General features: G+C 17.8%; 1 protein-coding gene across 1 annotated transcript; it reads left to right on the plus strand.

Moving 5' to 3' along the window:
• Positions 1–10,265: 10,265 nt before the first annotated feature.
• Positions 10,266–11,696, plus strand: LOC102654049 (putative gustatory receptor 28a). The gene is made up of 4 exons (XM_026444788.1): positions 10,266–11,252; positions 11,329–11,397; positions 11,467–11,556; positions 11,691–11,696. The coding sequence occupies exons 1-4, from the start codon at positions 10,266–10,268 to the stop codon at positions 11,694–11,696; spliced, it is 1,152 nt and encodes a 383-aa protein (XP_026300573.1).
• The last annotated feature ends 6,207 nt before the right edge of the window (positions 11,697–17,903 follow it).

Here is a 17,903-nt window from a genome sequence, read left to right on the forward strand (position 1 = left end):
TAAGACAAATATTTATAATAGAAATATATTTATAATATTTATAATAGAAGTTAAATATTTTTGTTGTAGAAGATTATTGTGTAGATATAGAAGAACTTTCAAAATTCCAATATATTATTTTATTAGAATTATTATTAGAAATGAGATAATAACAAAATAACAATCAATGAAAAATATAATTGTTATTTTCTCAAAAATACTATAGAGAATTTAATTTATGGAAATTAAAAACTTAAAACTTAAATTAAAATTTATTAAATCACATAACTCTAAGAATATTGAAACTTTGAACAAATTTAAAGAAAATGTACAAATGCATACAATTTTTATATCAATAATTTAAAAAAAAATTTTCATTTACTAAATAATGTTTTTTTGAACATATTTTCCTCTTTAAAAAATACACTAAGTGATTTTATATATATGTTATTTTATATTATAAATATGACATTTTTGGTTAATATGTGTTTATTTTTATGAATATTTAACCCTGTCACATTACTCATAATTACATTTTTTCTAGAGAATTTATAAACATAGATTTCAATTATAAAAAAAAAAAAAAAAATATATATATATAAAATAGTACCTCTATATATGTTATCAACAATTTTTGATACATCAAAAATATTAAGATAAAAATAATTGAAATTCATATTTTTTTATTATTATTAAATATTTAAATTACTATCAAACATAAAAATATAAAATGTTATTTATATAAAAATATTATTTATAATAAAGATAAATAGATTTTATTGAAAATCTGTATTATTTCTATTTGTGTTATTGTTATCTTAACAATTTTAAATATTACTTAACATTACTTAACTACTTTAAATATAGAAAAATTTAATTTTTAGGTTATCGTTAATAATATTTCTAAATAATAACTTCGAGTAAAAAAAAAATAAAAACTTCAATTATTTTCATCCGTTATCGATATTTTAATGATATTCAATGATAATCATTTTAATGATAATCAATATACATAATTATTAATATTAATAGATATTTTCGAATGAATTACTTTTAATAAAATATTATGATCAAGGAAAAATATTATTATAATATTATAAAAGCAGATTGTTATAATATTGAATAAGTTCAATATTAAACATGTCCATGATTGAAATATTAAATAAAAAATGAATACATATTGGACACATATAAGAAAAAAAAATTGAAATAAATAAAACTAAATTAATGTATCATATATATATATATCTTTTATTAAGATAAAATGAATATAGTAATGCCATCTATGAAACATGATCTATACTAGAAATTTTATAATATCATTTATAATATTTGAAAATTCCCCAAATTAAAATATATATGAATTTAATTATTTTTAATATTTTTTCGCTTAAAGCAAAGTTTTATATTCTGATATTAATTTCAAAATAATATCAAATTAGAAAAAAAGAAATTTAAAAAAGCAAATAACAATGAAAATATAAAAATTAATAATTTTTTATTATAAGAAATATCAGAAAATTATAATTATAAATCAAAGATATACAAATAAAATATATTATAAAAGAAAATATATTAATAAAATATATTAAAAATAAAAATCACATATTAAATAAAAAAAAAAATGAAAAGATTTTAACGATTATGAGCGATAAATTTTGCAATCAATTAAAATTAATTTAAAAGAAAATGTTGTAATATATAGAAATAATATAGATATTGAAAAATATTTGACACAACCTTGTATTTCTTATACAAATGACTAATTTTTATTTTTTAATGATTATTATAATATAAAGCAAAATTAAAAGATGTTTAAAAAAAATGTTATATAAATGGTTTTTCTTTTATGTTTTACAGTGTATCATTTTTACCCCAAAATTACAGTGTTTTCCAATTATATTTTATGAACAAAAAAAAAATACTATATTATTACATTTATAATGTAATACATAGAGTAAACATTACAAGTAAAGTTCATAATATATGTGAATTTAACATGAATTGTATAGTTTTGATAATATCTTATGTTAGTTCCAAACCGTTTGTAGAGTTATGTTATTAAGTAATAAAATAATAATAGTAATAACTAGAATAGTAACAAAATTGATTTCTTATAAAGTTCTAGTACAAAGTTCGTATAAATTAAATGCAAATCTACGTATGAATTCACTAAATATTAAGTTCGCAGAATTCTCAAACTTTATAAATTCAATTTCTAACAAAGTTCATATTTTGTTTAAGGATTAAAAATATGCATTCAAGAAATAATGAAGTTTTTTTAAGGATAATAAAAAGATGAAGTTCTAAAAAATTAGTGTTCTACTTTTTTCTATTTTATAAAAACACTGACTTCTCTCACATTTATTATGCAATGATCGCGGTTAAATGACACTACAAATCAACAATTTATTTATCAATTTTCAACAATTTATCAATTTCCAATAACATCCTTAAACTAAAGAAAATTCCTCAATTTAAACTGGGAGAAAAATTAAAAATATTACACGAAGAATCCATTATTTTCATAAAAAAGCATAACTAAAAAAATGGCGTTTAAAGTTTCAAGATTATATTTACAGTTTAATTAATGAAATGTTCTAAGAAATATATAATGCCAAGGCTTCTCTAAATATTTTTCTCAAAAATAGCATTGTTCTTTCGCAATATTGTTTATATTCTTTATTAAGTGTCTTAATTTTCTGTTTATTAACGCTATCTATTATCTAGAAACAGTACTACTAAGAAATATATATATATTAGTCTACCTTACCGACTGTATACAGACTGTATTGTATATATAATCTAATAAAAATCACAAAAATATTTTCATTTTTATAGAATTGTGTCACAATTAAATTTAAAATAATTTCCAATGTAATATAAATACATTCAATAGTATTAAATATTGAAACAAATATTTCCAATAGTATTAAATGTTTATGTACATAAATATTTAATAGTATATTGGGAATATATCTAATAAATGTTGAAAAAATTAAAAAATAAAGTTCATCCAGAAAATATTTATACGATATTTATTTACGAGAAAATAATTATTATAAATGTATGAAGAAAATTCATTCATTTGAAAAGAATAGAATTAAGAATAAAATCAAAAGTATGAAATTCGCAAAAAAATGCAGAAAATTTATTATAGAAAAAAAAGAAGAAATTTATACTTTAATATTTATTATTTTATGTATTTAAATCAATATACTTTTCTTGTATATATATGATCATTTTATCGATTGATTTTTTTTTAATTCATATAAGTATTTGTAATTGCATATTTCATAATAAAAATATATAAATATTAGAAACAAATATATTTTCTATGTTTAAATAATAAAAAAATTTCAAGATATTTCATCTTTTTGTCGTGGTATCGTAATTTCATTTAAAAATATGCTATAATTGTAAAAATGTATTGATAATTGAAAAAGATAGAAAACAATTGAATGTATTATGAATATATATAACAATTGTAATTGAAAAATTAATTAGTATAAGAAAAGATATATATTTAATAATATACATTTGCAAATTACTACAAAATAGATATAATCATTATATCTATATATTAATCATTACCAAATTAAAAAAGAATAATGTTGAAAAATTTAAACTTTAAACTTTAGTTTATTTTAGTTATGTGAAAGTGAATATATCATATAAATGTATGCGATAATATGAAAAACACATATGAGGCATATTATAATATAATTTAATGAAATTTATCTACAAAGGCATTGATTAGCAAAAACGAATCAATGAAAAGAAGAATGAATCATTATTGACAAGAAAAATCTAGAGAGGAACTATATAGCGAAATAAATAAAAGAGAATAAAAATTCTAAGTTATTCCTTCCGATTGATTGCGATTATATTCTGATTAAATTACATTTAGAAATTATTATTTAAATTATAAATTATAAATTAATTTAGAAATAAATACTAATTATATTCTATAATTTTTAAAATTAATAAAAAATATGAGATCCATTTTAATCTTTTATTAAAAATAATAAAATTAAAAAAAAATAAGATAAACAATATTAATTTTTTTTTAATTTTAAATTCAATATATAAAATCATATATAAACCAATATTTCAATTTACTTTATTTTCATTTGATTATTGAATGTTTGAATATTTACTTTGTTATTATAAAACATTATTATTTAAATACTTTTTGCTTAATTAATTCACGTAATGAAAGTTCTATTATTATGATGATTATATTATGACTTTATATTCAATAATAAAATGTTCTATAATCATTATTTTAGACTCATTTTTTTTTTTTTTTTTTTTAAATAAAGTTATTACTTACCTTTCTTTTATTATCTATAAAGTAACAATTAAAAAGAAAATTAAATAATAGACTATAGATAGTGGAATTTATAAAAATATATAGAGATATAAGCACATTCATAAATAAATTTTTTATGTATAACATTTAATTCTTTCATCATTTATGACTTTTTATTTAATTAATAGTAGTTCATGTTTATATAAAAAGATTTCATGATTTCCTCTATGATGCATGACAAATTATTAACATATATAACATCAAATATTATATGTATATATAAAAAATAATTTATAATAATAATAATTTATAATTAGATTATAATAATTATAATCTAATATTTATTCAATTTTTTATTTTGTATCACAATATATTTTTAATTATATTGTAAAATCTTCCATATAAGCAATAAAGAAGCAATAATTCGAATAATAGAGACTCGATTAAAATTAAATAATTAAGTATTATATAAAATTTCATTTATATAAATATTTATGTAAATATAAAATTTTATTTTTAATCATTTTATTTTTAAATTTGCTAGTTACTTAAAGAAATATATTTATACAATATTCAAAATCAAGTAATTAACATATTAAATACAAAATTGGTTTAAATAAATTATTCTAAATGACTGCATATCAAAAATGATATACGGTATAGGTTGATAAATATATTATATAAATTTTATTTTTTAAGAACTGAAAATTTATCGAATTCTTTTATGAATATTCTGTATGAATAAATTTTATGAATTAAAATAATAGATAAAGTCAATTATTATAACTTAAAACATTCTCGAATGTTTATTTTTATTTTAAAATTTTGTTATATTTTCAATTATGTTATATCTTGTTATATCATGTTATATTAAACAATTTATATTATGTTTATATTATATTAAAAAATTTATTATATGTATGTTGTTATATTAATATTTATATAATATTAATACTTATTAATTATATTATAATTTTATTAATTAGTAATTATTATTTTTAAAAGCACTGAACATAAATCATTTTTCACTGTTTCAAATAATCACTTCTTTCTAACAATCACGTTTTTTTTAATCCGTTTTTAATAATAATATAAATGATTTATTCAAAAGAGTATTTTTTTTTATGTATTTTAGTAATTAGACAAAAGTTTCATTACTAAACTGCTATTAAAATTAAAAAAAAAAATATTCTTGAAAAATTCTTAATCAGGCAAATTAATTGTGAAAGAAAAATGCATTTCAAAAAAAAAAAAAAAACTAAATTGAACAGCAAAGTTATTTTTTTTTTATGTTATTTCTATTATTTTTAATATACACTTAAAAAGTGTAGCAATTTTTTTTTATATTATAATAACAATAATCGTTTGTAATTTATCTATCAAACATATAAAAATCTCATATTATGGAAAAGAAACTTATAATATAGTAAATTTGATAAAATATATGAAAAACTAATAAAAAAAATTTACTGCAGTAATAAGGAAAGAAAAAAAAAATAAAGAAAAGATTTACGTACAATTGATAATTTAAGAATTTGATTATATGAGAATAAGATGCATTCATTAGATAAATATTTAAAAATCTATTTATAAAATCCTAAAATATAATATAATATAACATAATATAAAAATAATATAATAAAAAATAGACATAAAAAAGCTATCTCTTCCGATTTCGATAATTTTTAAATACATTATAGAGAATAAGATTTTAAGTAACATTTTCTTCTTACATATAATGAACAATTTTTAACTTTTTAACTCTTAAAATATTTGCAAAGAAAAAGATTGCTATAATTATATATAAAATTTCGCTTATATATATGCATATATTTATGATAAAGTAACTTATACCTTTCAATTTTATCAATTATTTATATAAAAATGTCAAAACAATCAATTAATTATTATTATTATTATTATTATATTTACTTTCGTGTTTCACGATTCGAAGTTTTAATATTAATATCAATCTAATAATTTTGTACAAATAAATGAAAATTAATATATATGTAAAATTAATATATATATATATATATATATATATATATATATATGTCTTATATTAATATATATAATAAATGACAATCATATATTGACTTATATATATATATATATATAATAAATCAAATTTTATGTAATAGCAATCTTTTTTTGGAAATATGAAGTCAGAAATTAATCATCATATAAAAAAAAAAGTTTTTCAGAATTTCATCTATAATATATTTAAAAATTATCGAAATGAAAGAAAAGATAATTTCTCTACTTTATCTATTGAATCATATAAGATTAAAAATATATTTCATTTGAACAATTACAAAACTTCTAAATTAAATTTTTAAAAATTGTAATAATTTTAAAAATTTTAATAATTTTAAAAATTTTCAAAAATTCATTAATATCTATATATAGAATAAAAACTACAAATACAATATTTAAAGTTAACGGATTTCATAAATTTATATATATATATATATATATATATTAATTTATATTGAATATATGTAAATTTAAGAAATATATAATATTTACCTTGAATAATGTATTATATTGAATAATGAATTACCTTCAATATGTATATTCAATATATATATATTTATTTCTTCAAAAATTCAAAAATCAACTTCTTAACATAGTCCAATTTTTATTTCTATTTTTCACATAACACTTTCACTTGATAAATGAAGAGAAAATAAGATTTAAATTTATTATTTATGTATATCGATTAAAAAACGATTTTTTATTTAATAACATAATTAGAGTATTATTTTTATATAATTTATCAATAATTTAAATTTAAGTAAACGAACTATGTCAATTAAAATTGTTTTCTGAATTCAACGATCTACACTCTTTCACATCTTAAACACGAAATGCGTTCGAACGATGCTGAAGCGATACCAACTGCCTTTTTTTCAGTTGATTGGCTACAGACAAGGACTAAAATGGAGACTGCGCGTAAATCCTGCGCAGAAAGTTTTTTTCAAGCATGCTTACAAAATCTAAATATAATTATTTTATTAAATATAATATATTATATTTTAATTATAAAGTTAAATAAATATTTAAGATTTGAGAAAATTAAATATTTATTTTTATTCAACAAATGTTTATATAAATATATGTCAAAATACGAGACTTGCCTTACATAGAATATTCTTTTTAACTGTTATAAAATCTAAATGTAATTATTATTATTTCAATTTTAAAAATAAATAAATAAAATTAATGAAGAATAAAAAAAATCACAATTTTTATAACAAAAAATACTCATGCTTAGAGATCTTTTATCACATTTTGTAATCAATTTATATTATAGTCACTTATAATATCGAAAATACTATTCATATTGCAAAAATTTATATTTTTCTTCGTTATTGAATACGAAAATATGCGAAAATGTTTTGAAAAATTTTTCGTATTCATGAATCGGCATATACATGTAATAATTATTATAACTTAAATTATACTAAATAAAATAATAAAATATTTAGTTTTGTTTACATTTATATTATTTTCTATTAAAAATCGAATAAAACTGTAAAAAATTTTCAATTAATTATGAAATAACTATAATATTAATTTGATTAGAAATATTATTGAATAGATAAATTTATAAAAAAATGAATCGTTTGATAAAATTTTATATACAAAACATTCGTAAGAGAAATTAAAAGTTTGGAAAATAATTTTTTAAAATTGAGAAAAAATATATATATATTCTTGAAATGTTTATGTTAAATTATCAATTGTTATCTACAATCAAGATTCGTTAATAAGCAAAACAAAATAAGCAAAACAAATAAGCAAACACCTAAATAAACAAAACAAAAGTGATTAAACAATTATCTCAATGTTATATCATATATTGTTATCTGACATTTTTATTAAAAAATAATACTAATTAAAAGAATATTCCTTTTTATATTTTATCTTTAAATATTTATTTAAAATTATATAAATTAAATAAATTATATAAATTATAATCCAGAATGATAAATAACTTTTATTCATAAATATAAACAATTTTAATAGACCATATTTTCTATAAATATTTTTTATGTATATGTTTTGCATATGATATGTTATATATATATTATATTTATATAAACATTCACTGTTTCAATTTCACGATTCAATAAATAAAAAGTTAGTTCTAGCAAATGTTTTGAAAACATAAACCTTATCTAAAGAAGGTCGTATTTCCACGAATTGGTTTGTTATGTTATTTAATACTCTAGCATCGAAATAAGATATAAAAAGTTGAAATGAAATACAAAAGATAAAATAAGAGAAAGAATAAAATAGTTCTTTATATATTTAGGTTTTTAGCTTTCTTTTACAATGAATTTTGAAGAATATTTCACATATGATACGCATTTAATCATAAAATATTATTTATAAAATTTATAAAATTTTTTTTTTTCGTAATCTTTATTATGCATAAATTTTTAATAATAAAAGAATTATTAGAAATTTCTGTTGCTTAATTTAATTTTATATAAGATATATTTATTATAAGAAATATCAAAGACATCGTTACAGTATTTTCAAAGCATGATTCTTAAGTAAAATATTATCAATATTTTGAGTTTTTTGTCTTTATTATTAAAAGATTCTGTAATAAAAAATTTCTTAATTTCAATTTTAATTTTTTTCTTTTTTTTAGAATAATTTTAATTTAAAAAAAATTAAATATTCATATATTTAATCATCAATGTTTCTGAAAAAGTTAATTCTTCTGATTGTTATGACTGATTAAAAATTTCGATAACTCTCTAATTAATCGATAATTATTCGGAAGCATTGTCTTCTCTGATTTCAATGATCTTTGAAATACATTATTAAAATCATTATTTTTAACAATTTTTTTTTATATGTATCTACATGTTATTAGTATTAGTTTTAAGATATTTAGTTAAATAATATAATAAAATTTTTGTTAACTTAGATTTATGATAATATATATCATATTCTTATTAGATGTTATTATTTATATTTAAATATTTACTAAATATTTCTACTTAAATGATGTAGCTTATGAATGAATTGTTGACAAATATCTTCATATATCTTACATTATTTCAAGTATTCTATTATTAAAACCAATAATAATTTTATTTCATATAAACATTATGAATTTTTTCTTTTATTGATTAATATATTATATAAAGATATCGTGATTAATTGCTTAGGCTAGAAGAAAACTACACATTATGTACTAATAGAAAATAAGATCAATTAGATAGCATATATATATAAAAAAGAATTATTTAAAATTATTTTTTACAATATATAAAAAATCATATTATTTTAAAATGCCGAAAGTTTTTAAAAAATAAATCATAGATATTCAATAAGAAAAAAATAAAATAAAAAAAGAAAATACATTGTAGTATTATGTTTATCTATAATAAAAAATATAATATTAAACATTGTTTTTTAATGATAAAATAATTTTCTTTTCATTACATTACAATAGATTTATATTTTTTTAGACTTCATTACAATATATATTTGCATAAATATCCGCATTTATTTTTATCATAATAATTTATGATAAATTTATGATAATAGATAAGATTTGTATCATAAATATTAAGCATAAATATATGTTTGTATTCGAAGTATATATCATAATATCTGTAATCAAATGTGAAATCAATTTTATTATATATATGATATAATGCACATGCTTGGAATATAATTTAATATTTAATATTATTTTCTAGATCATGATATAAAATAAACTGCAATAGTAAAACTTATTGCATTTACGTTGTACGTTATTAGAAGTATATTATATAATTTTTCAAAAAATAAAAATAATGAATTAAGAATATATTAAAAGTGATTTTATATACAAAGAAGAAGAAGAAAATAAAGTGTATTGTTGACAAATTCTTTGTTCGTTTACGTATAAATAATAATATATATATACATTATTAATAATCTTTTCAAACTTAAAAAAATGGTAGATAAATTATATTGGTCTCGAAATATGCATTTAGCAATTATATTATTCTTATTTTTCTTTAAATTCTTCGGTCTTGCCACATTTTCTTTAAATAATCGAAGAAATTCGAAGATATGGTCTTCAAAAAACGTTGCACTTTTTGTTAACTCTAAACTGGGAATATTGTACAACTTATTTGTTAGCTTTCTAATAATTACATTAAATTTCTCTTTGATGCCACTTATATTTTATGCAGAATATGCTTTTAGAACAAATATAACAATAATATTAGAAACTTTCCAAGCATTACTAGGCAGTTCAGTGATAATCTTGACTTTGTTGTCTTATTGTATATTTCAATCAGTTATCAAAGAAATTGGAAATTATTTGATTCGTATTGAGCTTATATTACATCGTTTGCAACAACCAATAAATCAAAAATATATTTTCAATCTTTTATTCTTCGTTTGTTTATTTAAATTCATTATATTTGTCGCTCTTTTATTTACTGAAATCATATATTTCAAACCTGAACCAATTACATTATTAGGAAATCTCATACCTACAATTTTCGCAGGCTTGCTCTTTGTTCAATATTTTTTCGTGATTACTTTAATAAATGAAATGTTTATAAAATTAAACTGCATTATGCAAAATTTTTACCAAAATAGATTGGATGATTTCAATTCTAACATATTGTATCAGAATCGACGTATATTCTTGAATTGTTCAAGGATTCATCTTCTTCTTCAAATTCGAAATATACACGATCATCTTTGCAACATCTCTAGAGAAATTTCACAATTTTATGCTTTTCCTACTCTTACTGGACTTTGTTTTATCTTTTTCACATCATTATATATCATTTATTTCTTTTTGGCAATTTTTCTTAAGAATATAAATGTGGATCTTATACTCGTTATAAATGGCATACTTTGGATAATATTGTTGTTATGTCCTTTCGGTTTATTAACTTCGAAAATAACCAAAATCGTAAACGAGGTAAATATATCTAAATTTTTTTCCTTTTCTGAAAATTAATTATTTTACGAAACTATTTAATATATTTTTTGCACAGATTGAAAAAACTGGATGTATTGTACATATATTATTAAATTGCGTGATCGATCAAAAAGTAAAAAAAGAGGTAAAATTAATCATTTTAATTTTTTCGTTATTTTATTATTTTATTATTTTATATTAAAACGTATTTTAGCTCAAACAATTTTCATTTCAACTGTTACATCAAAAGATAATATTTTCAACGAATGGATACTTTACATTAGACAATAAGTTCTTTCAATCGGTGAGTGAAAATTGGTTAATTAATTTGAATATTATTTGGAGGTGATGATGAATATCTATATTTCAAGGTGGAACGAAAGAATTAAAATTGATGATTATATTTTAATGATGAAAAATTTATTTCCAATTTTTTAGATTTAATAAACTGGCTATATGTTTTTGTAAATTTTTTATTCTTATTTTTATTATATTATTGATTATAATATTATTTTTGTTAATCTTATAATTTAAATTTGATAATTTAAATTGGATGTATAAATTAAAAATAAATAAAAACTTATAATATAATGTTCTTTTTTAATTCCAAATATAATTTAAATTTCATCATTATTATTATTTTATTTTTTCATTATTTTATATATAAAAACTTATATACTATATATGAATAGAAAGATTTATTTTTTTAATTAAAAATAATAAATTATGGAAAATTTATAAAATCAAAAATGAAAATAATAATTTTTAAATGAATTGTAGCAGTATAAAAAATTTTATCAATCAAATTCATATTTTAAATATCATTATAAAAGGCAAAATTTCTCTTATTTATATTAATTATATCAGAAATCATAAATATATAGGAATTTTATATTTATATTTCGTTCCATCTTAATACATATAATATGTATACATTATTTATTTAATATTTGTGATTTCTATTATTAGATGATGAGTACAATGATTACGTATTTAGTGATTTTGCTTCAATTTCAAACGCAGACTTTAAATGAAAACGTTAACTCCTGTAATTGTATGGAATGCTTATAATAAGAATGTACTTACAAATCAAATATTTTCGAATTGTCGAAATTTACAATTGAAAACAAAAGAAAAGAGAGATCTCAAATTGTTGTCATATATAAACATATTCGTATTGTGTTCTTGAAAAAATATATAGTAAGTTGTTATTATTGTACATGCTGGATGGACTGTTGTATATTCGATCAATGTTTCTTCCTAGTTATCTGTTCAAACATAAGCCTCTACACTCACTTATAACAATGACCAAATATTTGGCCAAATAATTATTTTCATTTGTTTTATCATATTTATTTATATATCTTTAATAATGAAATAATTAATTTAATATACATGATAAATATAATTGTATAATATATAAATATAATATAAATACAATATAAATATAAATTAAGTTTAATACAATATATATATTATATAATACAATATATTATATATACAATATATATATTATGTAAATGTAGACATTACCAATGAAATTAACAACTTTTAATTCTAAATTTACATTAATTATTTTTCATAATTATTATATAATAAATTATGTTTTATGTATGTATTATTAATTAATTGTATTATAATAATGTATTATATAATTGTATGTATTATTAATAAATTAATTATATAATATATAATGAATTATATATTATATTATAATAAAAAATATAATTAACAGTAGTGTGGAAAAATATAAAATTAATTAACTATAATTTTCGTTTTATGCTAACGTGCATATTTCAAACAAAAAATCAATTAGATAATATTACTCTATAAAAATTACTTCTAAAAAATGACTAATTTATTATTAATGATTTCAATCATTTATTTACTTTATATATAATATATAAAGTAAACGATTTAAATAAACATAATTATAAATATAAATATATAATTATAAATAATTAAGATTTATTTACAGTTATTTAATGAATTATTTATATGAAAAAATAAATTTTACTTATACGAAATTAAAAAAATATTAAATACAATTTCATAAGAATAATATTGAAATAAATGAAATGTATAATATTGAAAATTTATAATAATTGTATGTAATATTAATTATAGTAATTAGAAGAGTTAGGGCCTCTGATAAATCATGATCATTTTATGCTGATATTAAGAAGTTTGATATTGTTTAATTGATTTCTTATTTAAATTATTTTTTATTTACGAATATATACTATTATTCCAAAACAATATTTATAACCTTTGAAACTGTTAAAGCTTAAAAGTATGTCAAGGTATTAACCTACCATTGAATCATATTATCTTCAATAATCTTTAAAAGGAGGACGCTTCATCAGCATGATGCCCATAATATTCAACCTTCATAAATCATAATTTTATTGTTAAAAACAGACTTTCGAATTATTTTTTCCCATGGTCCCTTATATTTTAAATAATGTTGTAAGCTATGAATGTATACTGAATCAATTGTATAAAGTATAATGCATAAATATTACTAAAATATGGTAACATTGGTTACTAAAGTTACTAAAGTTACTGAAGTAAGTATAAATATATTAATATCTAATTATTACATTTTTACTTTTGTTCAATATACTTTACATATAATAAAAAAATAATTTTATTTTTTAAATTATATAATAAATATATACAAAATTATATTTAATATATTTTATTATTTATTATTTATTATTATTATTTATATCGAATTAATATTTAAAATATGGGAATTTTATTATAATATGAAATAATGATAGTATAAAATACAATGTATAATTCTGATAAATTAATAAAGTAAAAAAAAATATAATATTCATTATCAGCACAATATTTAATATTTATAAAAATTGTATATAACATCTTATAAAATATATTATTTTATTAAAAAAAATAAAATTAATTATTATTATATAATCATATTAATTATTATATGCTCCCATACATCCATTTGCAAAAAAGAATAATTAAGTTATAATTATTCTTTTACTATGCAATTTTTCCATGAAACATTTTTTTATAGCAAGTAATTTTTTTTTTATTAAAAGTAGTCACGTTATGTGAGTCACTCACAATGTGTAATCACAACTGATGCATGCAATTGATGTATTAATCCTTTTAACAAAATTGCTAATAAATTTTTAATTAAAAAAGAAAGGAAAAGGCAAAATTATATTGATAATTGTATGATATTTTTAATATTATTTTTAATAATATCTAATATATAAATGAAATATTAAAAATTATAATTGTTGAAAAATTAAATTTCTAAAAAAACAGATGAAGATATAATTTCAAAAAATAGTTTTATTCAATGATAATTTATTGATAACTAAGCATAATCGATATTTAAAAGAGTCGAAGAGATATACAAACGAGTTCTTTAAACGAAATTAAAAGAAGAATTTTTAGAATCATTTCTGGAGGAAAAATTGAAATAAAAGATTTTGAAATGTTAATTTAAAGTAAGATATTAAAATCGTATCTTTACATAGAATTTTATTATATTGTGCATTCTAAAGATTGAGATTATTGAATTAAATATTAAGTCAGAAATATATAGAAGATATATAAAGGATAGAGTTTATATACAGATGGTGGTTAGATACTTTTGAAATTGTAGAAGCTTCAGAAGATAAAGCTCAGATTAACATCGTATTCAAAGAATTAATCCATGCAGTACAGATTTAATATAGATATTTCCAAGTTGACTTCACATTAATATCATATTATAATACATGTATTATATGTATTATATGTATTATAATATATGTATTATAATATAAATTGTGAAAAATTATATTATATTTTATATTTATTTCTATTTTCATACAAATTTAAAAAAAAATATATTATCAATTCATAAGTATGTAAATATGTAAATTGTATTTATTATACAATGTTCAGAAATAATTTATATAAGCAAAAAAAAGTATATTCTATTCAGTGATATATAATCTTATATTGTATTGACTGTATCAATTCTATTGAAAATAATAATTCAAGTTTCCATTTCTTTTAGGAAATTTTTATTTAACAATAGATACGGATATTTTTAAAAGAAATCGAAAGCAGATAATTCAACGCTATTTGATTAATTTATGACAAGAATTGAATAGAATTTTTATAAAAAATTAAATTTTGATAAAAACTCCAGACGATGCCTAATCATTCGATACGGAATGATCAAATGTTGAGTATCTATTGTGTGTATACATATTATTTAGAAAGTTTGAAATAAGCAAACAATTCAAGGTTATATTGCTTGCTTAAAAGATAAGTATATTATTCCTAAAAGATCTGATCACGATAGGATTGCTGGACAGAAACATTATCCTCTTCACCACTAAAAATTCTTCTACGAAGAATATATAACGTATAATCATATTATTTCCACTACTGTTAGATTAGGCAAAGTTATATTACAATTATGCGATGCTTGCTATTGGTAGAAATTTGTTCACGTGACATGCTTTTATTTAATTATGTTATTAACAATAATAATGGAAATAATGTGACACAATTTTCATGTGAAAATTCCAAGAAATTAAATTTTTAATGATAACATATTGTCCTTGTCAGATAATCTTAGATTACAGAGTTGAGAAGATTATCATTTGGTAAAAAGACTATAAGACTATAAGCTTGGCACTTATCATAATAAGAATAGAATAACAAAAAAAGAAAATTTCTAACATATGTATACACGGTGTTAATATATTCGTAGGATATAATAAAGAGGATTATTTTATAGATTAAAATACAATTCAATAGTTTATAAAAATATAGTTTGAGGGTTATTTATTTATGAGCAATTTGATTTTGCATTAGATGAAGCGAGATAAAAGCAAAACGAGACAGTAAAATGATTGAATTAGATTGTCTTATTCTATTTTTGTTTTGTTTTATTTTTTATTTATGTAAAATTCAATTATTGTTTTTAATTCAATAAATAAATCAATATTCTTGTATGTATAATTTTCTTATATTGATATAATAATTTTCTTCTAGATATAATTCTTGTGTTAATTTCATGTTTGTTTTCTAGAATCGATTCTTCAAAGATCCCACAAAAATATTAATTATAAAATTATAGAATTATTTCTTGGTAAAATACAGGATATTTTTTTGATGACTTTAATGCTAAATATTTCTTTAAATTCAAATTTCGGTGTTAAATGACTCTTTTGTAGTTTATTATAAAATATTACATAGAGAAAATTAAAATATTATATAATGTATATGAGAAATATAGTATATAGTTGACAAAAGTTTGCAATTTGTTTCTAGTTTATAATAAACATGAAATAAAATTTTTTGAATAATCATTTTGTACATTCTATGTAATATAATTTTAATAAAATTTCAATAAAAATTTAAGAATATACAATTTATTAAAATTTAGGGAATTATTAAATTTTTCAATATTTTTTTATTTATAATACTTATAAAGTATGTTCACATATAATATAATACATTAAACAACACTCAGTATTAAAATGTAGTATTGTTAATAATATAAATCAAATTACATACGTACGTCTTACCTTAATAATGATGGTAGAAAGAAAGGCTCATATAACGGTGTACTTGCATTAACTGATCAACTAACTAGCATTGACACGATATCAAATTTCGTGGTTTCTAGAGAATGGGATCAAAGTGCGAATAGATATTTCCTTTACTTATATTTTCTTATGTTTCCCTTACTTCTATTTCGGAAAAATTTAACATCTTTTAATAAAAAGTTTATAAAAAAAGAAATAAAAATTAATTTCATTATTATATTGTTAATTATTTGCTTATTTATTATTAAAACTTTTTATTTTCTAATGCTACTCATCAAAAGTTAAAATAAATGAGACTAGAATATATCTTTCAGATGTTGTAAATAATCTAACTTAAATTTAATCTAAATCATTTCAATTTCAATTTTTCAAAAAATGGTATTACATATGGTATTACATATATACAATAATAAAAATTTATTAATTTTGTGTGAATATTTTAAAAATTAAAATCGAATAGCAAATATACATAAATAAATATTGTACAAAATAAAATTCTTCAAAAAATTCTTAATATTTAACAGACAATAAATATATTTTCATTGAAATCGATAAGACATTTTTTATTCCATATAATTACCAGATATTTAACTTAATTGAAAAAAATAACTCAATGATTTTTAATTTTTTTTTTTATTTTTTAACACACACAAAATAATTACTAAAATAATACCCCAAGAAATGTATTATATTTTTACCCCAATTTCTGACAATACATTCATAACATTTGTTCGTTCCATAACATTTCACGTTTTACAATTAATATAAAATATAAACCATAATTGTTCAATTTTGATACACTTTCACTATCTATAGTATGTAATAAAATAGTCGACAATTTCTAAATCATTTCCTATAGAAAGTGATTGTTTATATAGCTGAAGTAACCTTAATGTAATCGGTCAAGTTGAATCGTCAGCCTTGTTAGCCAGTTATTGAATCAGGTCAAGGTTAAAGGAATAAACTTGGCATCTCGTCACTTATTTTTGATGGTCGAATAAAATCATACTTTATTTCAATTATTTAAAATTTCTATTGATTGATACATATTCGATGA

This window comes from Apis mellifera, linkage group LG13 (assembly GCF_003254395.2).
Source record: "Apis mellifera strain DH4 linkage group LG13, Amel_HAv3.1, whole genome shotgun sequence".
Lineage (NCBI taxonomy): Eukaryota > Metazoa > Arthropoda > Insecta > Hymenoptera > Apidae > Apis > Apis mellifera.

Excerpts from the sequence above, each read along its gene's own strand:
- LOC102654049 (XM_026444788.1), top strand. The coding sequence starts at position 10,266 with ATGGTAGATAAATTATATTGGTCTCGAAATATGCATTTAGCAATTATA. Across the intron at positions 11,253-11,328 it reads TAACCAAAATCGTAAACGAG|ATTGAAAAAACTGGATGTAT; the intron begins GTAAATATATCT and ends TTTTTTGCACAG. Across the intron at positions 11,398-11,466 it reads ATCAAAAAGTAAAAAAAGAG|CTCAAACAATTTTCATTTCA; the intron begins GTAAAATTAATC and ends AACGTATTTTAG.